Source organism: Juglans microcarpa x Juglans regia, chromosome 7D (assembly GCF_004785595.1).
Source record: "Juglans microcarpa x Juglans regia isolate MS1-56 chromosome 7D, Jm3101_v1.0, whole genome shotgun sequence".
NCBI lineage: Eukaryota > Viridiplantae > Streptophyta > Magnoliopsida > Fagales > Juglandaceae > Juglans > Juglans microcarpa x Juglans regia.
In genome coordinates this window covers 11,223,148-11,249,464 of record NC_054606.1, presented here as the reverse complement: position 1 = coordinate 11,249,464, position 26,317 = coordinate 11,223,148, and the positions used below count along the sequence as shown (strand labels likewise).

Sequence of the window (26,317 nt, the reverse complement as noted above, 5' to 3'; positions counted from 1 at the left end):
ATATGGAGGGGGCCCTGATGAACCACCAGGGTGGTCTGCCTCTCAGATATGCGACACTCAAGTAAAGGTCTATCTGAATAAACTATGAATTTCTCTATAAATAGCTCGATTCGAATGAACATTTACAGGCTATTTGGTCTCATTATAAAACAGAGACAAATCGGCAGATATATGTATTTCTAAGGGGGACTCCCCTTCAAAACCCAAAGGTTTTAAACCAATGGGTTTAATTCCATCTATCCAGAATAAAATTACCATCTGCTGTACAAATTACCAGCACTGCACCTGCAGATCTTCAATGGGGGATTGAACAGAAAAGCATGAACTGAACCTGTCAAACCAATTGTCATTAGAAGCACGGCTTATTAAGCCTAAACAGAAACATAAGGAAATGACGTACAAGACCGGTAACTTACCAATTGTTATAACAAAAGGAGAAAACAAATTCTGCAGGTGCTAGCACAGTTTTCACACTAGGCAATAACAATTTTCTTGATTTCTTCTGCCATGGATCATTAGACCACATTCGAAACTTCCAATCAATGCACACCAAAATGTTTGTCAACATTCTGACTACTAATCCTGAACTTCACATTCTGACTACTAATCCTGAACTTCGTCCTAAGACCTACGCGACAGATCACAGGATCACTGGAAGTTATGTTTTCTATCCAGACAAAGTTCAAATGCCGACAAAATAGGTCCAGTTTCTCTATTCGGAGTCTGATTCAATAGAGAGGTACAATCGCGGCCTTACAGAACGTTTTTGACGAGGAAATGAGAAAGGGCTATCTGATCGTTGTCTGCTTGACTTGTCGGTTCTACCGTCATTCATACCAAGAAGCAAAGAAGCTGCGGTAGGGAGGACAGAACATCAGCCTAACTATCAGAAAGAATAAACAGGGAAAAATGCACAAGACAAAAGGCAATATCGTCTGCTTCCAAAATCAAAGACAGAAGAGTTTCTAAAATTCCAGGCTAAAACATCACACAATAAAAACACAAAATAAATACATAAATAAGTAAACACTAACGTTGCATTCTGATGTCAAGATGTGGTATCAAATCCTGAGAAATATGTCTAGAGGAAAATTTCCAAAGCTACCAGAATAATCTCTCTAACCAAATTCCACCAGTGACACCAGTTATGTCACAAAAAAAAAAAAAAAAAAAAAAAAAGAGAACGCGCACTTGCATAAAAGATCACAGCTGAAGCATTTCCCCAAACAGCCTATCAGGATGTATCTCTTAATTAAGTCTGAAGCTACATTAAAGTCAAATGGGAACATACCAGTGTCTGCCAAAGAATCCAAGGCACCCTCCTTGGATGATATTTGCTCTCTCGGATTCAAACCATTTGGAGATGCAGACTTGCCATTACTGCCACTGGCATGACCCCCAAGACTAAGTGATATCCAATCCTCAGTATGAACACCATTTGACACATCAACCCGATCTCTCATATCAGTCTGTACTGATGCATCTGAAGGTCTTGTGGGAAGAAATATTTGAAGCGACGGATCGTCCCCAGCAAAACCCAAGGGATTATCAACTAAACCATCAATTATGTCAGTATCATCAGAGCGACCAATAGATGGATCTGGTAGTAGGGTAGCAGATCCCATGGCAGTATCTGGAGCCAATGTATAGCCGTTCATTGAGGAAGAACAATTCATAGAGCCATGCTGCAAACCGACTAGGCCATCTGGCACATCTACATCAGAACTAAATAACTGAAAACCTGGGCCTGCTTGAGTTCCGGGAGGTAGTGACCAGAGAGGCATCCCAAATTCATCATCATTAGTATTAAAAAGACCCAAGCATGAACTTCCACCCACACCAAGAGTAGGATCTTCTGGAAATGTTTCAGCAATCCCAGAAGGGGGAACAGAAAGGGGAACAGAAAAGGTTACCCCACTAACATCGTTCTTGTAGACAGTTCCGGAAGATATTATTACGTCATCCTCTCCTTCTGAGTCACTCAGAACAATAACATCTGCACTCCCTATTGGTGCAGAGGAATTACGTCCAGCAAATCCACATGCTGAATCAACATTCAAAGACATTGAATCCATCTCGATCCCATTGTGGGTAGCAAAGTCAAAATTCCCACCTCCATCCTGATTTACACTTTGATCTTCACCATCCCTACCACTTCCGGTGGCACTGCTGCTCATTGGAATAACTTTCTGCTCATAGTTTGCAAACCTTTCTTGTAATACATTCTCAGAAGAGGTGTTCATATCTTCTGGTTTGCTGACCTCCCATAAGCCATTACGATTCTTCCTTATTCCTAGTTTCAAACCAGTATGGCCTTCTGAAATACCTTCATGTTTGATCTCCTTCAACACTTCCACTCTCGGTCTAACTGGTGTATCAGGGACACAAATAGTACCATCAGGAAAATGCCACTGCACAAGATCACCCATATCTCTCCGTTCATTTTCATTTTTAGTCTTTACCCGCCAAGAGCCATCAGGCTTCACCTCAATCTCTGTTACGTCTTCTCCACAGTACTTCATCTGTACCACGAGAAGTACATAGTGTTAATTCATCTCATCAACGTTTTTGTGACAAATAATTTCAGAATGCAAAAAAAAGGTAATACCATAGATGTAATACGATTGAAGTAAGGATCAATAATGATATTCTCCAACGCATAGTTCTTGAGACAGATGGGGCATTGCCACTGCATCCACAATCCAATGTTCATTTAGACACACAAATAACTATAAAAAGGACCCAAAACAACAACAACAACAACAACAACAAAAAAAAAAAAAAAAAAAACAAATATCCCATCATGTATTTGAGGCTTGCCTTTCTAGAACGTTGATTTAGCTCCACAAAGACCTCAAGATCAAAACAGCCCATGTGAGCACAAGGTTTGAATCTTCCAGCAACCTTCATTCTTGAACCACTCATCTATAAATTACATGAAAAAGTTAATAGTCATAAATTCCAAATGCCAATTACTAAAACCTTGGAATCAAGCATTGAAGTCATATAAAACTGCTTCAAAACTGCTTCAAAACTAAGAAAAGAAAAAAACAAATGTATATTTATGACCAACATACCTAATATATATTTTTCAAAATGGTGCGTGCAATAAAGCAATTCTACATGATTATTTACTTATTTGTAATCATTTTTCATATAGTTTAATTTTTTTTATAAGTAAACAATTATATTGATATGAATAGGCATAGCCCAAATACACAAGATAGTACACAAAAGGTCACACCTATTTAGAGAGAAGCAATAGAAACAAGAAAATCATAAAAATCGAGGCCACAAAAATCTACAGTTGTGGCCCAAAGAAAAAGAGTGCTAAAAAAAATAATCTAAGTTCTTCTAGTGAGCGCTCCTTGTCTTCAAATGTCCAGTCATTTCTCTCCTTCCATAGGCACCACATGATATAAATCGGGACCATTTTCCACACCGTTGAGATTTATCCAGCTGGTCATGAGCTCTGTCACTGTGGCAGGCATAACCCAAGCTAAGTCCATTCTATTAAACACTTCATTCCATAACGTTCCGGCCACATCACAATGCAACAGTAAATTTTATCCACAGTTTCACCATTTTTCCTACATATGCAACACCAATCTACTTGATCACCTTACGTCTCCGTAGATTAGCCGTCGTCAAGATCTTACCAAATGTTGTTGTCCATACAAAAAATGCCGCTTTGGGAGGCGTCTTGTTTCTCCATATCTTTCTCCATGGGAATTCAGTATTCTATGGTTGTGTAAGAGACTAATAGAAAGAGCGGACCGAGAATGTACCTTTACCGGTGGAAATCCACCAATCTTGTCTGCTCCTTGGGTTCTCGGCATCATGGTGTATAGAAGACCAAAGAACTCCACAATGCTGCCAACTTCCCAATCTTGAGCAGCTCTAGTAAAATTCACGTTCCACTGGATTAGATCCCCAGATAACTCCATGCAATTAGCCACTAAATCATCTTTCTCACCTGCAATCCTAAAGACTGATGGAAATGAATCCTTTAAGGCTTGGTCTCCACACCATAGGTCAGTCCAGAATTTTATTCTAGATCCATTGCCCAACACCATTCTTGTATGCCAATTAAAGATCCCCCACCCTCTTCGAATGTGTTTCCAAACTCCCACTCCATAAACCCCGTGAACCTCCCAAGTGCACCCCCCCCCCCCCAAAAAAAAAAAAAAAATGCCTCCATATTTGTAATCAATCACTGACTTCCATAGGGCTTCCAGTTCCGTAATATATCTCCACAACCACTTCCCAAGCAAAACTCGATTGAAAATTCTCATATTCTAATGTCCAACCCACCCGAAGAGACTGAAGAACATACCTTATCCCACTTGACTAGATGATACGTGAATTCTTCTCCTATTACACTCCAAAGCGAGTTACAATACAGCTTCTCAATACGGTTCGCCACACTTGCTGGAATTGGGAATACAGATAATAAATACGTTGGTAAATTAGAAAGAGTATTTTTTATAAGGGTGATCCTACCGCCTTTCGAGAGAGATAATCTCCTCCAACCTGTCAATCTGCGTTCAATCTTCTCCACCATTGTATCCCAAATCGATATATAGATCTTGCAACTGCCTCCATAGGAAGGCCAAGGTAGTTCATGGGGAAGAGAGGAAGCCTTACATCCAAGGATACTAGCCAACTGCCTGATGTTACAAACATTTCCCACTGGCACCAATTCTAATTTATCAAAGTTCACTTTCAAGCCAGATGCCGCTTCAAAACAAAGTAATAATGTCCTCAATGTTCGAACTTGGTTTTGTTCTGCCTCACAAAAAATAAGTATCATCCGCAAACAATAAATGAGATAGGTTAGTAGTGCCCCTATTACAAACACCCACCAAGAATCCCTCAATTAAGCCACTATTCACCAAGGCAAGAATCATTTTGCTAAGTGCCTCCATGACAGGAACAAAAAGGAGTGGGGATAAAGGATCTCCTTGTCTTAGGCCCCGAGAGCTATTACAGAAACCATTTGGGCTGCCATTTACCAATATTGAAAACCTCACCATTGAAATACACCATCTAATCAACGAGCACCATTTCTCTCTAAAATCGCACCTCCCAAGTACATATAGTAAGAACTCCCGGTTAATATGATCATACGCTTTCTCCATATTTACCTTGCATAGGATTCTCAGCTGGCCAAATTTTAGCCTACTGCCTAGGCATTCATTAGCAATGAGAACTGAATCCAACATTTGCCTATATTTAACAAAAGTATTTTGGGGTTTTAAAATGATCCTCCCCAAAATCTCTCCTGGATGATTGACAAGCACCTTAGAAATAATCTTATATATCCCATTCATAAGGTTGATGGGTCGGAAATCATTCACCTCTGAAGCCCCAATCTTCTTAGGAATGAGTGCTATAAATGTGGCATTGAGGCTTTTCTTAAATTTCCCGACTAAAAAGAATTCTTTGAACACTTTCATCAAATCCACCCTCACCACATCCCAACAAGTTTGAAAAAATCCCATGGAAAAGCCGCAGGGCCCGATGCTTTATCTTTAACCATTCTCCTTATCACGGTGTGGACCTCTAATTCCTCAAAAGGCCTCTCCAGCCACAAAACCTAATGTGGATCAATGGACTCAAAGGCTAGTCCATCGAGTTTTGGCCGCCATCCCACCTGTTCAAAAAAATCCTACAACATGCTCCCTAATCACAAGAGACTCCATACATTCCACTTCGTCTATTTTCAGCATCTCAATAGTATTAGTTCTCCTATTGGAGTTGGCCACTCTGTGGAAGAACTATACTGTGGTCTCCTTTCAACCATAAAGCTCTTGATTTTTGAAGCCAAGAGATCTCCAATAACACCACCCTTTCTAATTCTACCTTTTAACTCAACCTTCCGAGATGCTTCCTCCATAAAAGAGTTTGCCCCTCCTGTGTCCTCTCTACCTCCTGAAGCTTCTCTAGCATAGCCTTTTTACGATCTCCTACATCACCAAAAGATTAAATATTCCATAGCTTTAAATCATTTTTTAGAGCTTTCAGTTTACCTGCAAAAATGAAGCTAGGAGTGCCATTAATCTGATAAGAATCCCACCATTGCCTAACCCTTTCCACAAAGCCTTCAGTTTTCAGCCACATATTTTCAAACTTAAAATACCGACACCCACCTTGAATACCTCCACAACCTAGTAATAATGGGAAATGATCCAAACATAAACAAGGCAACTCTTTTGACAAAGCTCAGGATAATGAGTTTCCCACTGATGATACTAAAAATCTGTCCAATCTAGACCACGTATGATTATTGGACCACGTATAAGCACCACCAATGAGAGGAATATCCATCAAACCCAAGTCGAAAATACACTATGTCATCGCTGGTCGTAATCTACTATCACTGGAACGCTCACTAGGAAATCTTGTAATATTAAAATCACCAACTATGCACCATGGTAGATTCCACCAGCTATGAATTCAGCAAGTTCTTCCCATAACATTCTTCTACTGTTGTCCACATTCAGCTCGTAAATACCAGCAAAAGCCCATAAATAATTATCATCAACATTCCCAAAGGAACATGCCACAGTATACTCCCCAATAAATTCCTCCATTTTCTCCACCACACTTCTATCCCACATCACCTAAACACTTCCTGAAGCCCCATCAGAAGCAAGATAAACCCAATCCATGTAAGTCAGCTCCATAAACTCCTGACAACTCTCCTGGGAATAAATTTCAGCTTAGTTTCCTGTAAACACACTTATGTCTGCCTTCCACTCACAAAACATGTTTTTCACCCGAAGGCGTTTATTTGCCACATTGAGCCCTCGGACATTCCAAGAAACAATCTTGGGCTTCATAAAGCTGGAGCTGACCCCTGCCCTTTAGCTCTTTCTCTACTTGAACTTTAACTGCCCTCATAGTTTAGAGACCATGTTAGCCTCTTTAGCTCCCTTTGTTTTTTAGAATTTGACTTCTTCGACTGGCCATGTCCAACTTCAATGGTTGTTAGTAAAGCCATAAATTGTTCCTCAAAACCCTCACACTCGATTCCAACACAGTGCTGGATCTCCTTTACTTTATGCACACCCCATCAGAGACATTAACCTGGTCTGGCAGCAGGTATTTTAGTGGTATCGGAAACAACCCCCCCCCCAAAAAAAAAAAAAAAAGTTTTATCTCATCTCTGAATGTCCACTAGGTCTTGATCAGCACAACAAGATCGTCCACAAGGCAAACAAAGCTTCCATCCCCTCAGAAGGGTCATTTGCAACAACTAGCAGCCGAGAAGACCCCCCCCCCCCCAATCCCTTTCTATCTCTGAAAATAGCACTCGGGCTACTTCATAAATTTAAGGAAAACTATTGCTATCCTTGGGACCCCCTTCTTGCCCCACAATCCTAAAAAGGAAACAGAAGAAAAATACTTCTTATTCATAGTGTGCCAGGGAAATTGGCACTCAGGCATACCCAGTAACCCTAGAATTTTCTTGATCATTTGCCTCTTCGAATTTAAATGGCACACTTCGTCAACTCTTGTACCACTCCCAGCGCACAGCATGCAGCACATTTTTATAATTAGAATTATAAAGAGAAGAAGGAACTTCAACATCCTCTTTATTCATCTCAAGCCTTTACACAACAAATCATTTTGTTATAAGCTGAAGGAAAACTTCCACAAAAAATCCTAAAATACCTTTTTTCATAGAGATGATACAGAAAGAAACAAAGTGAGTAAATGACATCAGTCCATATACTTCACAAGGTAAATGGTACATTAAGCAAACCCTGGCATGGAATGAATATCCCATAATTTCCTTTTGCTTTTATTCAAGGAATTGGAGTAGCTATCCCATTTTGATGGCTAGGAATAGCTATTCCTATAAATGAGGAAAACAAAAGGTGTTGAATTTTTTATTTTTTTTTTATAGGTAAAAGTAAATTTTATTGAAATAAGAATAGAAACAGAGTACCAAGGTGTTGAATTTTGTTGACAAGTATAGAAGATTCTATTATTAAAAAAAGGCAAAAGACATAGCTCAAATACTCAGGACTAAAGAATTAAGAAAAGCTTTACATCTTTTCCAAAAAACAAAAAAAAAACTGTAGTACTTTTTGGTTGCCGGCCACCCAAAGCACAAAGTCATGGGGTGGTCAGACCACCCTCGAAACTGGTCCGACCACCCCCGTGGCTTTGTGTGGGTGGTCAGCCACCATGTCCAAAATGTTTTTGCACTCTTTAAAAAAGCAGAATTTTTTTTTTTTTGTTTTTTTTTTTTTTTTTTTTTTGGGAAAAAAATGTTCCTGGGAATTTTAAGAATTTTAATCTCAATCTAGTGAAGACATAGTGTTGTCACCAAACCAAAGAATAAATATACTTATTCCTAATCCTAAAAGAATATTAATACCCATTCCATTTATTGAACATACCCATATGATAATTAGAAATAGGATATAAATGACGATCCATTAATTTCTCCAACCAGTTGAGCTGCTTCTTTCAAAAAACCTTAACAGAAACATCTCAAAGTATTTTGCATGATTAAGCCCCGTTTGGATTCGGAATGTGTTTCACCTCATCTCATACCATCTCATCTCATCATTACAACTTTCTCAAATTTTCATGCAAAATATAATAAACAATTCAATTTTTTCAAATCCTAATTCAACTTTTTCAAATCCTAAAACAATAATACTATTAAAAAATAATATTCTAACAATATTTTTTTCAACTTTCATCTCTCATCTAAAACCATCTCATTTCATCTCTGAATCCAAACCAGCCCTAAAGTGGTAAGAAAAAAATTATATTCATATATAAATTAAAAGTCAGACTTTTCAGAAAAGAGAATGGGAAAGTGTAATTTGAGAACCAAAAGAAACTAAATTCCTCCCTTAACAGTTAAATTAATTTAGAAGCTTGTTGAACATTGACAAATTACCAATTTTTTTTACATTATTTTATAGGTACATATTCTTTAGACAAATTACTATAATCTTAGACCATTTTTTTAGACTATATACAATGGAAAGAAATGAAATTTCAAATCAATAGCTCCTTTATTGAATGAAAGGAGAAATTAATAAAAGCAAATACATATTGTGTATTAATAAGAATGAAAGCTTCACTCATCTAAAAGATTTTTTTAAAATACAATCAAGATAATGCACTGGTGCAATGCTCGATTAGGCACTTTCATTTATCAGTCAACCGATAGCATTAAGATAATTTCTTGGTATCTTAAGTCAAAATAATACAGATGCATTGAGAAGAGAATCTTTAACATGCATTAAACAACCTACTTCTTTATATTCCAACTGTGAGATAGAGACTCGGTTTGCAGCACATACACTAATAATATACTTGTAAAAAAAATATTAAACAGTGTACTGCACCACCTAAATGTATTATGTTCCCTGTGAGTACTGCCATACTCTAACAAAATCAAAGAAAACATTTCCACTTCATCAACAATTCTGAAGAGCAACTTACTGGACAGCGTAGATTGACACCAAAATAATCCGCAACAACTTCCACATCACTGTCACTGTCAGCATTATCTGTAGCTGTTCCACCGCCGAGGCGACAAACACGAGAAAGAGAATCTTCAAAACGCTCACCATCAGACTCTTTGGGAATCATGCTGAGAATCTAGACGACCGAGGCAAAATAACATAAACTCAGATATTACTAAGAAAATGGTAGGTAAATTCCAAGCAACATAAATATCAGTTAAAAAAGTTTTACCAATGACTCAAAACCTCAAGAAAAAGAATATGAAACTTACAGAGAAATTATTCAAGCAAGACAATGATTCAACAAAACATGTCATAAGAAAACACAGAAAGAACAACCGAGGATGCCTCATCAGTGCACATAGTGCTTGTCCTGGAGCATTATAGTTCTGGAAGTATCAGAACAGATAACATTTTTTTTTTATAAGTTCAGAACAGATAACATGATCCCAGAACAAAAGAAAACTTCTTGTATTCAAAGTCAAGGACTGAGAGCCTTAAAAAAATGTACCCTCAAGCCCATCTAGGAAATTACTGTATGAAGCTCATATGGTTTCGCAATCTTGAAGTTTTTCGGCTATACCTAACAGAACCAGAGAAGGGAATGATGAAAAACCATAACTATTAATACATTCCTTCGGAAAAAAAAAAAGGGAAAAAGAAAAAACCAGATATATGGTTGAGTATACATTGAAAGAGACACCCAGAGAGGTAGGATAGCACCATATTTACAAGAGTTTTATAAGCCTATCATTACTGGAAAAGTGTCCAGATGTGATATAGAAGAATGGATCAGGAAAAACAAACACTCAGTAGCATAAGTTAAAGATAGTACGATAAAAATATACAGCACTAGACCCAAGCACCAGCATACCATAGAAACAAATCAGAATATATCAAAAGGCTATAAAAGCTGAATGTGCCTCATCTCGTTCAGATCAGAATCAGTAATTGTTCTGCAAACAGCAATAGCAACAAAAATTTTCTTGCTTTTTCTGTAAGTGATTTTATGATATACCCCATACTGAGTAGTGAGTATAGGATAGGATCCCACATTGCTTGGGCCTTACCTTAGGGTGTTACAAATAGAGTATCATAACCAACCCCAACCAGGAGTGTGGGACTTGAGTTATGCCACCTATGATGGAATGACCCAATGACGATGTTGGATATTTAAGGGGAAAATTGTGATTCACCACACCGAGGAGTGAGTAAATGAGGTGTATCCCACATTGAAGTTCTTGCTCTTTATAAGGATTCAAATAGGGCTTCAATTGTACCATTAACTAATCATTTTGGAAAATCGCTCAGATGTGGCTTGGGCCTTCCCTTAGGGTGTTATAGATTTTCTTGCTTTAATTTACAGCAATTGGGGTATAATTAGATGCTTGCAAAAATAGAAATTTCAGATTAAGGCTCGGTTTGGATTGAGAGGAGCTCTCAACCCATCTCATCTCATCATTACAACTTTCACAAATTCCCACACAAAATATAATAAACTATTCAACTTTTTCAAATCTCAAAATAATAATAATATTAAAAAATAATATTCTAACAATATTTTATTCAATTTTCAACTTCCATCTCAACTCATCTAATCTCAAACTCACTATCCATATATAAAGGTGTGATACCCCATATGATAAGAGAATAAGGTAGATGGTGTATAGGATCCCACATTGCTTGGGAAGGAGAAGTTTTTGCTCTTTATTTTTATTTATTTTTATTTATTTTTATTTTTTATAGGTAATAAGAGATTTTATTCCAAGTAAATAGGCATAGCTCAAGTACACAGGGAGTATACATGAGAATACACCTAAATACAAACTATAGAAAAATATAATTAAAATAAAGCATAACAAGATATTCATGTCCTTCACTAGATTGTTCACCCAAAAATTTAAAAATCCCTAAATTCCCCCATTGTGCGTTCACAATCTTCGAAGCACCTCCCATTTCTCTCCAGCCATAGGCACCAGAACAAACACAAAGGAATCATCCTCCATTCAGCTTTATTGCCTCCACATCCCGCAGCGCCTAGCCAAGAAATCCACCACTTGAAAAGGCATCAACCAAGCAAAGCCTACCCTTGCAAATAACTCATTCCATAAAGCAGTCACCATTTTGCAATGAAGAAACAGGTGATTAACTGATTCACCATCTTTTTTGCACAAGCACCACCAATCCATCACATATAAACCCCTTTTCCTCAAATTATCAGTTGTTAAAACTTTCTCCAACGACACCAACCAGCAGAAGAATGCAACTTTACTGGGGACTCTAGCTTTCCAAATGCATTTCCAGGGGTATGTATTATTATCATGTCTATTTAACACCTTGTAATAGGAATTCACCGAGAATCTGGACTTATTATCATGAACCCACTGCATCCTGTCCACCCTCATCAGATCAATCTTCGGATCCCATCCTGTAAATCTATAGTAAATTCCACATTCCAATTCAGCATGTTATTAGAGAATAAATATGAATCAGCCACAGCTGCCCCTTTGTTTTTAGCAATCCTGAATAGACTAGGAAATGCTAATTTAAGAGGTAAATCACCACACCAAACATCGTGCCAAAAGAGAATATTAGTCCCGCTCCCCACTTTGAAATTAATATTTTTAACAAAATCGCCTCATCCTAACCGAATGGACTCCATAAACCCACCCCAAATACCCCTTTTATATCAATAGAACACCAATTCCCCCACATCCTTCCATATTTAGCACGTACAATCTGCCTCCACAATGCATTTCTCTCATTGTTGTATCTCCAAAGCCACTTCCCCAGAAGAGCTTTATTAAAAAGCTTTAGATTCCGCACACCTAAACCTCCACAAGACACCTGAGTACAAACCTTATTCCAACTCACCAAATGAAATTTTCGTTCCTCCCCAATGCCATCCCATAAGAAATTTCTAAAAATCCTCTCAATTTTTTTAACCACCCCCGCTGGAATAGGGAAAAGAGAGAGGTAATAAGTGGGTAAACTAGACAAGGTGCTTTTAATTAATGTAACTCTTCCCCCTTTGGACAAATATAGCTTTTTCCAACCAGCTAGTCTCTTTCAATCTTCTCAATCACCCCATCCCAAACAGCCACAGATTTATGAAGAGCCCCAAAGGTAACCCAAGATATTTCATGGGAAGAGAAGATACTTTACAATCCAGAATATTAGCAAAATCATAAATATTGCTGACCGAACCCACTGGAACAATTTCAGACTTGTTTAAATTGATTCTAAGTAAATTGATTCTAAGTCCAGAGACAGCTTCAAAGCATAACAATAAAGCTCTTAAAGCATGAAGATGATCCTTGTTAGCATCACTGAAAACTAGAGTATCATCCGCGAAGAGAAGGTGAGAAACTGTGATGCATCCCCTAGAGACGTCTCCCACCTTGAAGCCCGACATAAAACCTCTTACAACTGCCATTTCAATCATACGACTCAAGGCATCCATGATTAAGATAAAAAGGAAAGGAGATAATAGGAGATAATGGGTCTCATTGCCTTAATCCACGGGAGCTATTGAAAAAACCAGCCAGAGAGCCATTCACCAAAAAAGAGAACTTTGCCGTCGAAATGCAATGTCTTATCCACGAGCACCATTTCTCCTCAAATCCAAATCTCCCAAGCAAGTAGAGAACAAAATCCCAATTGACATGATCAAAGCCTTTTCCATGTCCAATTTGATTAAAATTCCAGATTGTCCCATCCTTTTCCTACTTTCCAAACACTCATGAGCAATTAATACCAAGTCAAGGATTTGTCTTCCCTTCACGAATGCATTTTGAGGCTTTGTTATAATCTTGTCCAAAACCACGCAAAGGCAGTTAGCTAGCACCATAGAGATGATCTTGTAAACCCCATTAACCAAGCTAATAGGGTGAAAATCCCTCATATCAACAGCACTCGCCTTTTTAGAAATAAGAGTTATGAAAGTTGTATTAAAAACTTTTTTCAAATTTTCTGAAGGAATGAAATTCATCAAAAACTTTCATAATATCATCATTTACGCTATCCCAGCAAGCTTGAAAAAATGCCATAGAAAAGTCATCGGGACCCGGAGCCTTATCCTTGGATATGCCCCTAACTACATCAAGAACTTCATCTTCCTCAAAAGGCCTCTCTAACCAAACTGCAGTAGGAGGATCCATGGGCCTCTCTTTATAATGTTCCAATGGGACTCCAATTGTATCATTGACTAGCCCTTTTGGAGTAGAGGTCATGTAGTTCAGACCTTCCATTGGGGTGTTAGAAATGATATCAGAGTCTATCCCAACCATAAATGTGACTTAAGCCGTGCCACCTATGATGGATGGGCCCAACGAGGACATAGGGAATTTAAGAACGGGAGATTGTGATACCCCATATGATAAGAGGATAAGGTAAGTGGTGTATAAGATCTCACATTGCTTGGGAATGAGAAGTTCTTCCTCTTTATAATGATCCAATGGGGCTCTAATTGTATCATTGACTAGTCCTTTTGGAATATAGGTCATGTGGTTTGGCCATTCCATTAGGGCATTAGAAAAGGTAAACAGAATTTCACTCATACTATCAAGGAAAAATTATAAAAAATTAAATCACCAGACACACCAATAAATCAGATTTTATATGAAAGATTAATGATCAATGCATCATATATGCAATTTCTAACCACATGAACGGGCATCATGTTTTACTTTCATTTCAAGATAAATGACCATGCAGTTCCAAAGTACATCATTCCAAACTCCATCTCCAAAATCCCATAAAAATAGCATTCTAAAGTACTGCATAGCAATTTCCTGATCCAATACCAGAAGATACTGAAGGAACAAGCAATGTTACCTGATGAACAGTACGCCTCTTTACAATTCGAACACCTACACAGAATATGCGAGTATCACATCCTGATAAGAAAATCTTATTAATTCCGTCTTTCGTGTACGACGTGATCTGACAAAAAAACGTAAAATAATAAATTAAATAAAAAATCAAAGGAAAAACCACAATAATTCTATATTAATCTTCTAATTGGAACATGTGATGTACTAATGAACCAAGTCTCAATCATGCACAGCATTCTCATAGAGGAATAAGCACATTCAGTGAACCATAACAAAGATGTTGAAAACTACAAGAAAAAGTTTCTATCTAGGACAGGTAGATACTCACAATTGGACCATCATCACGACCATTAGCTCCAAGCAGCTGTGAGCCAGGTCTATTGATTGCACGTACAGGCATACCTATAGGTGGGTTATAGGAATATACAAGACATGAACAAAAATTTTTATTTAAACAGAACCTAAAGGCACAATCATTCACCATACATTAATGCAAAAAATGCAAAGTTTTTTACTTGATCCCCATACCATTAACTTGAAGATCTGCATATTGCGGCCACTGCATCCTAAATGGAACCTTGTCATTCAGAAGCATACACCAAGCCTAGTGAAGTATCATTATGCACAAATCAACACAACTATAAGTGAATAGGTCATGAGTTCATTACATGTTATTTTATACACTAACTATGGTGTAAAATCCATCATTAGCTAAACAATCAAACCAACCTGAACATCGTATTCTTGTTTTGCCAATAAGTCCTTGTCAGCCCTCGTGAGTTGAAACGTTTTCTCCAGACTTTGCACAGGGTTTGTACTAGACAAATCACAAAAAGGATCAAGACAAAAAGGTTAAATATCAAAATGCATTTATATTTAGATTGGCACATCAATATGCAGGTGGGAAGTGTGCTCTTTAGTGTCATGAATATGCATGGATCAAGAAACAATTTGATAATAGGTTGGATACATTTCCGCGTCATTAACAAAAACCAACTTTTCTGACTACTCCTACAAATATTTTCCTTAGTGCTCATAGTCTTTTGTCCCGCAAACACCATTCATTTACCATCTCTGTCAGCTAAATATAAAGTGATAACAGGGAAGTGATGATAACAAGTGAAGATTGCCTTAAAACTCTCAGGACGATGTGATGCTATGTTCACAACATGACCAGATTAAATTTGGGAAGAAAATGAAGCCAGATTTAATGGCATCTTTCATTTAGCTCAGTGAACAGAATCAAAATCAATCCTGTTACATCCCTGGCTTAAACAGCTAACATTTTATTTGGAAGCACTTGAATGACTCATGATTAATAGGTAATTACAAATAGGCATATTGTGTCACAGCAAAAATGCAAAAAAACAAAAAACAAAAATTAGCAGAAAGACTATTTCTGAACCAAATCTAATGTTGTAGTCAAGGAGAACAATACGCCTGGATAATTACAATCATTTTCTTTCTTTCCTTCTTTCTCTTTTTCCTCTTTTTTTTTTTTTTTTTTTTTTTTTTTTTGAGCACTACAATCCTTTTCTTTTTCTGTCAACAATTAAACTGAGTTCCTACTTCCAACTTTCTCCACTTCCAAATTATCGATAAAGACCCAGCATCGGAGGAAAGATTAAAAATTGCCTGACCCACTCACCCATCAGTTGGAATAATTGAAGTAGTCAACTTCAGAGGATATAAAGGGTTTGCCACTGTAACCCAAAAGCTGTATACAAATTAACACGTTAGAAAAATTATAAACACAAAAGGAGCAGAAGTTCATAAAACCAAGTTGCACACCATAACAAGGGGCAGGGGGAGGAAGAACTAGGTTACACAGGACAACTTAATGCACAAGGAGGTAGCATGCAAATACTATTGACTTTTAGCACATCAAGTTTCAGTTGAAAGTGAGTACAGCAGAGAATCCTAAAAACTAGTAAGATGGCTTAAACCCAAACAGCTCTACTTCTACATCAAGCCATACCCAAAACCAATACCATCCAAATTAAACACCCACCAGCTCAACTCATCATCTCAAATGTCACAGCCTCTTATTCGTCCATGGGTCATATCTACATTAACAATGCCAGAATTTTTCTTGATAGGTAAAGGAGGGGAGCAACACGAGGGGTCCTCCCATGAGGTCACCCATCCAAGTACTACTCTCACCCAAGCACGCTTAACTGCAGAGTTCTGATGGGATTCGGTACATTAGTGCTAGTATGAACGCACCCGCCATAATTTACATAACACAAAACTTTGAATATATAAGTAAATCGTAAGTACCGAGTTTCCTGCTTCCACTTCCACCGACCAATAGGCACTTTTGCACATCATCACTTGCACAATTCTATTTTAAGCAATCTCGAATCTGGACAGCCTAGCACATGTATTAACCATAATGTCTGGTCCAAAGTTTTAGGACTTCTTCCTAATTAACCTGAGTTTTTAATTGAGAAATAGAGTGACTGCATCAGAGGATCCCTATTGTACCATGTCTCATCCAGTTTTTACACCCACACAAGAAAGCTATTAATGCTCAATCCCCAACCAACTTTCTAATTTAAAAATAATTCACAACTTGTATGATACTTTTCTAACATGCATGTGAAAGGTTCTACAACCAAATGAGAGAATGCTGATGGCTGGAGCAAACATGATAAGCCTTTAATTGCACACTGGTCAGAACTTAAAAATGTTTGAGATATGGCTATTATAAATAATAAAGACCAACTGAAAGCAAGTATATGAGCACCACACGTCACATAAAATATAAAAAAAATTACATGATATAATAAACTCATGCATGTACATATTTAATACATGAATTACCCCCCTCCCCTCATGACAAAAACAAAATCCAAACAACAAAAGAAAAAATGATGTTGCCATCAGGTATGGTAAACACCAAAATAGTCACATGCCAAGGAAAAAAGTCATTGAGGGCCCACCTCCCCCATATACAGTACAATAAACAAAAACGAACATGATATACATACGGGTCAGCACGACTCAGTCGACAAAGTTCACAATAAAACAAGTCAGGAACTTGGGGATTCACTTCCGTAGGTTTCTCCATAATTATAACACAACCAATGTGTTGCCACACATGGCATCTCGGATCCTCGCACTGCCAATTACAAAAGGGTCAAAATAAAAGACATTACCAATCAATTGAAGAAGTTAGGAGGAATTGTTACTCACATATTTATAATTTATATCATTCTGAATGAAATTGAACAACCTAAATGCAATCCAAAATATCAAATATACCTTGATCATTGACTCTGACTCCAATGAATTCCCACAAAGGCAGCGAAATTTTGTATCCGATTGAAACTGGTCATCAATTTCCCCTTTAACTATCACATTACTACTATCTGAGATACCTTGTCCCTTTGATGCTAAATCGGTAGCCCCAGAGACCTGCATTTTTCTGGGGAAAAAAGAGACATGTAATTCAAAGAGTGGGAGGTGGAAAAAAGTAAGAGTTAAGTACCACCGAGTACACAGAAATCATTATGAAGCATAAACTACGGCAAGATTAGAAACCAATACATGGGATAGCTGTGAGAATGATGCATCATAACATTTTACAGAACTAAAACAACGTATAAGTAGAAATAAAAGCACGCCATCATTAACTTGCCAATAAAAACAATGAAGAAAAGTATCGAATAGAGAAGACGAACCTAAATATGTCATCTACTAGTTTTGCCACCTGTTCCTTTCCAACACCATTCTTTGGCCCCATTTTTAAAACTGTAAAAAAAATAACATTTGACTTAATTTCTTCTCAAACTGATCAAAAGCAAATTCAAATTTAGGAATCACGAAACTAGGCAAAAAATTGGAAGAATATAAGCGCATAGTGAGAATCAACATGATTCAAAGATGACCAACACATTACAGATAAGACACGTGCATTCAACTTCCCCGCCACCAATAGAAGAAATAAGGCACACCACAACAATTTAAAACACCCGAAGTAAAGTAGCATGAGGAGCAAAGTTGGTTGCATGAGCACAAAGATCTCATCATAAGAGATATACAGATCTGGCAAATGAATTGAAAAAGGGTCCAAAAAGCAAAACTTGATTCTATGCCATCAATGGAGAGGGACAATTAAGTTTGTTCAAAGAAAGAGGCTTGTCTCCAACATCTTGAGATTCTACAACATCAGGATCATAATTGCTACAGGTTTGTAAATTGGTCACAAGATTCTAAATAAAAGTAACAGGACAAATAAGAACCTACTACAAGATTCTAAATAAAAGTAACAGGACAAATAAGAACCTACTCAAATACTACCAGCCACCACAGGAGGAAAGCATAAGGAAGACGTGTCACAAGGTCAAAGAAAGCAACAAATCTTCGCAATGCAGAAGATTGAATCAAAAGGCTAATCAAGCATCGCAGAAATTTCCACTAAGCTTTTATGAGTGTTATTCAATATAATCAGTACAAATTTGTGACATTTTCCCACAACATATAAATGGACAACGTAGTGGATCATAGGAAAGTTAAAAAAAGAAAATACATAATGAACATGTGAGTTTGGTGGAAACAATATATCCAGTTTAGCTACGGAAGAATACTATGGAAGAAGGCTTATACCTTGCTCCTCAGAGAGAACAGCTAATATCCGGTCAACAAGGTTCTACAAACATAAATCAGGGACAAGTCAAATTATTAAATCGAATCAGAAGACTAAAAGAGACAACTTAATAAGAAATTATTCCAATGCGTGGCCTCGTAAATCAATCGGCAATGAAACAGTGAGACTAGGGCTAAACCTTTTTCCAATTTAATATCATCTCAGCAGAAAACCCAGCCAATTTATATCCACAAATAACTATCCTTCTAGACTGTTACAAATTAAGCAAGCTCCTACTGGTGGTGCAAAGGCAGTAAGCGAAAGAAAGATAAATGGAAAGATTCCAAACTAAGTGAGCTTTTTTTATTCTACGTATTAAAAAAATACACAATGTAGGTGCAAAACTTAAAAACCCATTTCATTAGTTGATGTAATTACATCATTAACTAATGAAATGGGTTTATAAGTAGAACCAAAAGAAGTAATTCTGGCATCTCACCTGCTTCTTCCCCTGCTTTGAAATACCCAACTGAGTGAGAACATCCTTGAGCTCTTTTATTCGAAAATATGCCAATTTATCCTACAAGAGGAAACAAGAAGTTGATATAAAAATCACTCCAATGAGAAGAACACTGACCAACAATCTAAAAATACCCTATCCAAAGTTTGCAAGTAATAGCGACACCAAAAGCACACAGCATTTGAACAGAAACCCAAAAATAGAACATCTATTTCCTTTCCAGGTTTAAGGTCAAGTATACTTGCTAACAATAGCGAAATCCGAAAAGACCCCAACCACATAGATTCCAGCCATTCTTCTTTCCCACACTAACAGTATATGCTTCAATTTTGAAAGAAATCAATACCACAACTTGTTCACAGTGAAAAGTTGCATATTTGCAAGCACACCAAGACAATGACAGGGAGAGAGAGAGTAACCCAGAAACTCCAAATCTACAAACAACGCATCATCTTCTGCAAGACCAGTATAGTAAATTATAATATCGAGAAGACGTCTAAATGATACAAAATCAGAGTTCGACCAAGGGGAACGAGAAAGAGTCCCCAAAACACATTAGATAGAGGAGTACTTATTCAATCACATACTATAGGCTCCAAGATATGGTGCCCAAGCATGCATTGCTTCAAACAAAAAAATGTAGTTACTAAGTTCCTTTTCTAATGGACACTCAAAGGTTGCAATTCAGACTCCGGAAGTTATTCACAGGACGATGACATGGCATTTGGTCCAAGAAATATAAACATGAAGTAAATAAGTTGACAAAATTTATCATATTTCCAAATGGGATTTCTTCAAATTAGAATTATCGAAGCAGCAAAGAGGCTGCATATATTGCATGTTGAAATTTTGAGGACAGTTAGAAGACAAATTTTTCTGGACATCTTTTTCTTTTCTTTTTTATTTTGATGAAGTTTGGGACATCTTGAATGCATATTAAAAGCTCTATGAGACACCTTATTTGCTGCTAAACAAAATAAAAAAGAGGGGGCAATAAAAAACTAACACGGGTGATGTAATCATTTGCCTTATATTAAAAAGCATAACAAACTACGTTTATATAAATACTTTGTGGGTGATAATTTACTTATTCACATTCCTGCAATATTTCCTTTTCCTTTCATTTCCTCTCATAACTAGCATCATGCGCTCTATAGGAACTGACAAACAATACCTTTGATCAATCAGCAAGTAAAGCCATTTGAGTTTACAACAAAATCCAATATTAAAGTTAGTATTTGCAGACTAGCAACCAAATCAAACATGTGCTTGTGCCACGATCAGTATGTGCCAAAACTGCTCTATCTAAGCTACTTTCACTAGGAGAGTCACCACTACACCATTGCATTAACTTGTTCTCAACATTCTCAATAGCAAGAAAAATGTTACGTACTAAATTCTCAAGATTCTCAATAGCAAGAAAAATGTTACTGACTAAATTCTCATTATGCTGATATAGCATTGTCCATCAACCTTTGAATTATTTTTGTTAAAAAAATATGATTCAAGGGTTCATGTTCAGTGCCAACAGTGGAATGGAAATAGGATGGGGTGTGGCAGTATAAACTCCAACAGAAAATTAACTATTCTACACAATTGCATGATTCCATAGCATACCTCGAAAATAACAGTAATAAAATCAACACAAACATAATCGACTGGTATTTTTTAATAAAATATAATCAACCGGTAAATTGTAGAAGTCCAAAAACTATATAAAGGGAAATATTAGAACAAAAATTAGCTCAAAGTGGCTAAATACCTTGCAACTAGCTACCAAATCCATTTCTTTTACGCCAAAAAAAAAATTAAGCCCAAGCCAGTACAAAGCCTGAAGCCGGAACCACGGATTAACAGCACTACAGCAGCAAACCAATTAAACCAGCGAAAGTCTCCCGGGAAAAAAACAATCGATCTGGTAAAAAAAATACCCAAAGCTAATCAGATTTCAAAACTAAATCACAGAATTACCGAAGGTGAAAAAAAAGAAACGAAAGCCACGAATTCCGCCAAAAAACCCGAAATCGAAACTAGATGTACCGGGAAACGATGGGAATCTTTACGTGCGTGATGGAATTGAAGGCTGATGGTGTAGAATAGGGTTCGGAAAAAAGGGCCGCGCCGACTTTTTCTTTTTTTGTGCCCTTTCCCACTCGTCCCGTCCTGTTGTTTGTGATTAGCGTTTCCTTTTTGACCGAGACCCACCACTTCCCCAACCAGGAAATCCCCAACTACGACGTTCGGACCTATCCACCATTTCCAATCCGATTTTTTCACGCGGACAAGTCCGGGTTGGGTTTCGGTGCGCTCACGTGTAAAATGATTGTCTTAAGACTATTTTCATCTTTATTGTCTTAATGAATAGTGACTTCTCCATCTTCATCTTTAAATTTAAAGTATATCTTTAAATTCATCCACATTAACTTATACATTTCTAAACTTTTTCATAACTATAAATAATACTTCTTCAAATTTAAAGAAGTACTATTCATTCTTCAAATATTGTTTTACTATTTCTTCTCTCTCTTACCATTAAAATTAATTTTGTAGAATTTATATTAAGATGATTTTGATATATAAAATTTATATTAAGTTGATAATACAAAGTGGATGTTAATTGTAAAATATATATAAAAAATAAATTTTATTATTATTTGATTTAAAGATGCATAAATCAAAATGAAAATTTTTTTTCATATACAAAATCATTTTTTAAAAAAGATAATTTTACATATGAAAATACATAAACCACTATCAATACTCTGCGTCTTATGCAATTATTTTACTTTAAGCTGACGTGGTAGTGCATATAATTCTTGTTTTTATTAAATAATAATATATCAATTAAAGAGGAATTAAAAACAGGATATAAATATAATATATATAATAACTCGATTTGTGATATTATTAACAGAGAGAGTTTATAAAAATAAATTTATATATTATTATTAGTAAAAAGATTTTATAAAAATAAATTCATAAATTATCGTAATTTGATGTAGTATGTTAAATTATAAGTATGTTAAATTATAAAATTATAACTCGATTTGTGATATTATTAACAGAGAGAGTTTATAAAAATAAATTTATATATTATTATTAGTAAAAAGATTTTATAAAAATAAATTCACAAATTATCTTAATTTGATGTAGTATGTTAAATTATAAGTATGTTAAATTATAAAATTAAAATTACTTTTATTATAAAATAAATTTAATATATTTTATGAAATTATATCAATACTTAAACTTAATTTTATATATATATATATATATATATTATTATGATTGTAGCATTTCTTAGACAACTTCAATAACAAACTGTCATGCATAAAACCTTTAAAGCAAAAAGAATTTGGTTCAACCCAAGCACAGCCTATGACAACAAGCGAGTCCCGTAAGGTCAAGTTGCCAGGCTTTTTATTTTTTCAGTTTTTCTAAAATGATTTTCTAATTTCTCTTTTATGTAGAACTCCATCGATGTATTAACAAACTATTAATAATATAATAAAAAGAAAAATGCTTGGTCTGTACAAAAATTTTATATAATAAAATTTATAAATTAAGGTAATTTAATAAAATTTATCAGATTGTAAAATTCTTTTTATTATAGAGTATATCTAATGTATTATATTAAATCACGTCAATTTATTAAATATCTTCTATAAAATTCTAATTTTTTTTCTTATTTTCTAGTCTTCACGAGGATTAGATGGACATTTTTTATATTAGATGAAAGTTTAAAATATTATTTTTTAATATTATTATTATTTTAAGATTTAAAAAAATTAAATTAAAAATTTAAAAAAGTTAAATTATTTATTATATTTTGTATAAAAATTTTAAAAAAATAATAATAATAAGATTAGATAAAAATTTTATATCTCATCCTATTTGTCAAATCTATTCGAATTAGGAATTAACTTTACTGCAAGGGTCTACTTTACTCGTGTAGGTCTTCAATCTCAAAATGGAACCGAAATCAAAAGATTCAACAACGGTAGAAGGTGTAATACGGGGAATAATCTTTTGTTGGGTACCTCCAAAGATTATGAAATTGCTGGCGTGATCTAAAAGGTTACAGAAAAGTCCACTACCCAGTCAATATTTAATAAGAATAAATACAAAAACAGGCCACGGCACTATAGAGTCCAACAAATGGGGGGAGAATACCGAGGTGACCTAAGGGTCAAGGCTATAATTTTTTTAAAAAAATTTATTAAAAAAATGAGAGCATATTTACTTTAGAAAAACCTGTCTTATATCTGGGGTTTGTGAAAATGGTGTTTAATTGAAAGATATTTACAAAGAAAATTAATTAAGATGTATATATATAAAATAATAACACACTTTCCATAATGTTATGTCTACGATATAAAGGTATTTCCTACGCACACTTAGGATTGCAACCCGATCAAATCGTTTAGTATCTGGGCCCGACCCAACCCGCATGATTGTGGAAAAAACGCAATGCAGCCTGACCCGATATCGGGTCAACCTATTGTTAATGTCTACAAGAAAAAGGCTGCAACAAATGTACGCTCCAACAAGGAGCAAACAAGTTAGCAGCTTGTTATGAACTTACTGCAGTAAAACTGTAAAATAATGGCAGAGTATGGAAATAATACGTAACACAAGAAGATGATGCAAATGGAAGCTACCGTACTTCCATTGTTGATAACTTAGATTTTCGATGAACCCAAAACCTCCCAAAAAAGAATACCGAATTGGTCATATTTCACACGCCGAATTGCAGATCCCTTTTCCCATCTTATCCACATGACTCTAACTGAAAACAAACTAATAAAAAGACATAAAAGTCCTTACAAACCCAGCTAATAAAACACAACGTTTTAGAATATTATTTCAAACTACACCGTTCTACTTTATTCTCGATAAAAGCTGTAAATGAGCTGAAAACATGAGAACGACACCGCATGCTCCTTCCTCCTGCGCACCGTTTCAGCAACATATGAAATGCCCAATTCTTTTCTACTTCTTCATTTGCCCTAGCCTCCCGATCTCTTCTTCCCAAATCAAGATCTCACCTTTTTTCTTCTTCTTCCATGGCACTCCCCATCAGTACCCTAACAATCCCCCACACTTACAAGACCTTGCCCACAAGGTGTGGGTACAAGGCTCTGAGGTCCCATATTTTTTCCCAAGTGCTATCCTCCACGACCGCTCTTGTCCATTTCACCAGTACCTCTGTCACGGCGCGATCGCCTTGTTGTTTCATAAGGCGCTCTAATATCTTCTCCGGCTCAGGTAAAATCTCCCTCTTTTCGTTTGTTGGTGGAAGAGAAGGCAAGATTTGAACTTGCTCACCGATCTTCTTCTTTAAGCAAGACACGTGAAACACAGGGTGTATCTTGCTCGTTGGTGGCAACTCTAGTCGGTATGCCACGGATCCTATCCTCTGGGACACTTGGAAAGGTCCGTAAAACCTTGGGGATAATTTCAAGTTGTGACGCACGGCCACCGTCTTCTGTCGGTAAGGTTGAAGGCGTAGGTAAACCCAATCACCTACCTGGAACTCCCTCTCGGTTCTTTTCTTGTCTGCAAATGTCTTCATTCTGTTTTGAGATGATTTGAGATTTTGCCTTAAAAGCTCCAACATTTGTTATTTGTTGCGTAAGTCTTTGTCTACTGCATCATTGTTTGATGTCCCGGGTATGTAAGAAATGAGTCTCGGGGGTGGGTACCCATATAAAGCTTCAAAAGGTGACAGCTTTGTCGAACTATGGTAGCTCGAATTGTAGCACCATTCGGCTAGAGACAGCCACTGCGCCCAACTCTTTGGTTTCTGTCCCACATAACACCTTAGGCAACCCTCCAGGTTTTTGTTTAAAGCTTCTGTTTGGCCATCACTTTGTGGGTGATAGGCAGAGCTGAAGTTTAATGTAGTCCCCTGCAATTCAAACAAACTTTTCCAAAACGAGCTTAGGAAAACAGAGTCACGGTCAGACACAATTATTTTAGGAAGTCCATATAGTTTGAAAACTGTATCCATAAAAACCTGGGCCACATCTTGGGCTGTATAGGGGTGTGAAAGGGGCATAAAATGACCATACTTAGTGAGTCTATCAACTACCACCAGAATCACTGAGACCCCTTTTGAAATGGGCAGGCCCTTTATGAAGTCCATAGAGATGTCTGTCCAAGCCTGCTCTGGAATGGGTAGTGGCTGGAGCAACCCTGCAGGAAGAATAGTCTCATGTTTAACTGTTTGGCACACCTCGCACTTCTTCACCCATCTTTTTATGTCCTTTTTCATACCGATCTAGTAGAAATCCCTCTTAGCCCGCTGATAAGTCTTAAGGTACCCGGTGTGACCTGCCATTGGGTCAATGTGAATGTAATGGAGCACCATCTTGATGAAAGGTGTACCCGGTACCAATATCAATCTTCCTTTTTTTAAAAGAAGTCCTTGTATAATGGAAATTCCCTTAGGAATCTATTGTTGTGCCCCTGCCTTTGTAAAAATCTCTTTGAACTCTTGGGATAATTGGTAACTTAGTTTCAGTTCCTCTACCCAATCTAGTTTTGGAAGTGTAATCTGAGTAAATACTGCTTCTACAACATAATTTCCCACGTCCTTCCGAGAAAGAGCATCAGCCACTCTATTCTCTTGGCCTTTTTTGTACTCAATTTTAAATTCATACTCCATCAACTTCGTAAGTCATTTTTGTTGTGCTTCAGTGCCCACTCTTTGTTCCAGTAAAAATTTCAGCGCTTGCTGATCTGTTTTGACTATAAATGACTGCCCCATTAAGTAGGGCCTCCATTTTTGGACAACCGTTACTAAAGCCAACAGTTCTCTCTCATAGGTGGATAGGAGGAGAGCCCTACCCTTCAACACCTTGCTTAG

General features: G+C 36.6%; 2 protein-coding genes, 1 long non-coding RNA gene and 1 pseudogene across 5 annotated transcripts in view; 1 reads left to right on the top strand and 3 right to left on the bottom strand.

Moving 5' to 3' along the window:
* Positions 1-74: 74 nt before the first annotated feature.
* On the bottom strand, positions 75-21,669 carry LOC121239278 (E3 SUMO-protein ligase SIZ1-like). Of its 3 annotated transcripts, XR_005935270.1 has the most exons (18): positions 21,487-21,662; positions 21,209-21,361; positions 19,426-19,506; positions 18,947-18,989; positions 18,022-18,091; positions 17,603-17,765; positions 17,329-17,459; positions 15,984-16,052; positions 15,065-15,152; positions 14,864-14,939; positions 14,664-14,737; positions 14,337-14,444; positions 9,478-9,636; positions 2,821-2,925; positions 2,609-2,689; positions 1,292-2,522; positions 417-852; positions 75-331 (listed from the first exon to the last, which is right to left on the bottom strand). XR_005935270.1 is itself a non-coding variant. In XM_041136489.1 (17 exons), exons 2-17 carry the CDS (start codon positions 21,230-21,232, stop codon positions 713-715), a joined length of 2,643 nt encoding a protein of 880 aa, XP_040992423.1. In that variant the 5' UTR covers positions 21,233-21,361; positions 21,510-21,669; the 3' UTR covers positions 595-712. The 3 variants fall into 3 exon arrangements, 2 of the variants coding, with proteins under 2 accessions (XP_040992423.1, XP_040992424.1); XM_041136489.1 differs by lacking the exon at positions 75-331 and having other exon boundaries at positions 595-852; positions 21,510-21,669; XM_041136490.1 differs by lacking the exon at positions 75-331 and having other exon boundaries at positions 595-852; positions 21,448-21,662.
* Positions 75-26,317, bottom strand: part of LOC121239277 (E3 SUMO-protein ligase SIZ1-like) — a 59,838-nt gene continuing 33,595 nt past the window's right edge. Inside the window, exon 18 of the mRNA XM_041136488.1 lies at positions 75-331. The gene's annotated coding sequence lies outside the window, so the exon portion shown is untranslated. The remainder of the gene's footprint in view (positions 332-26,317) is intronic.
* Positions 13,823-26,273, top strand: LOC121239280. The gene is made up of 3 exons (XR_005935272.1): positions 13,823-14,039; positions 18,336-18,339; positions 26,264-26,273. It is a non-coding gene; the product is annotated as an uncharacterized LOC121239280 (long non-coding RNA).
* Positions 16,443-16,563, bottom strand: LOC121240124 (annotated as a pseudogene).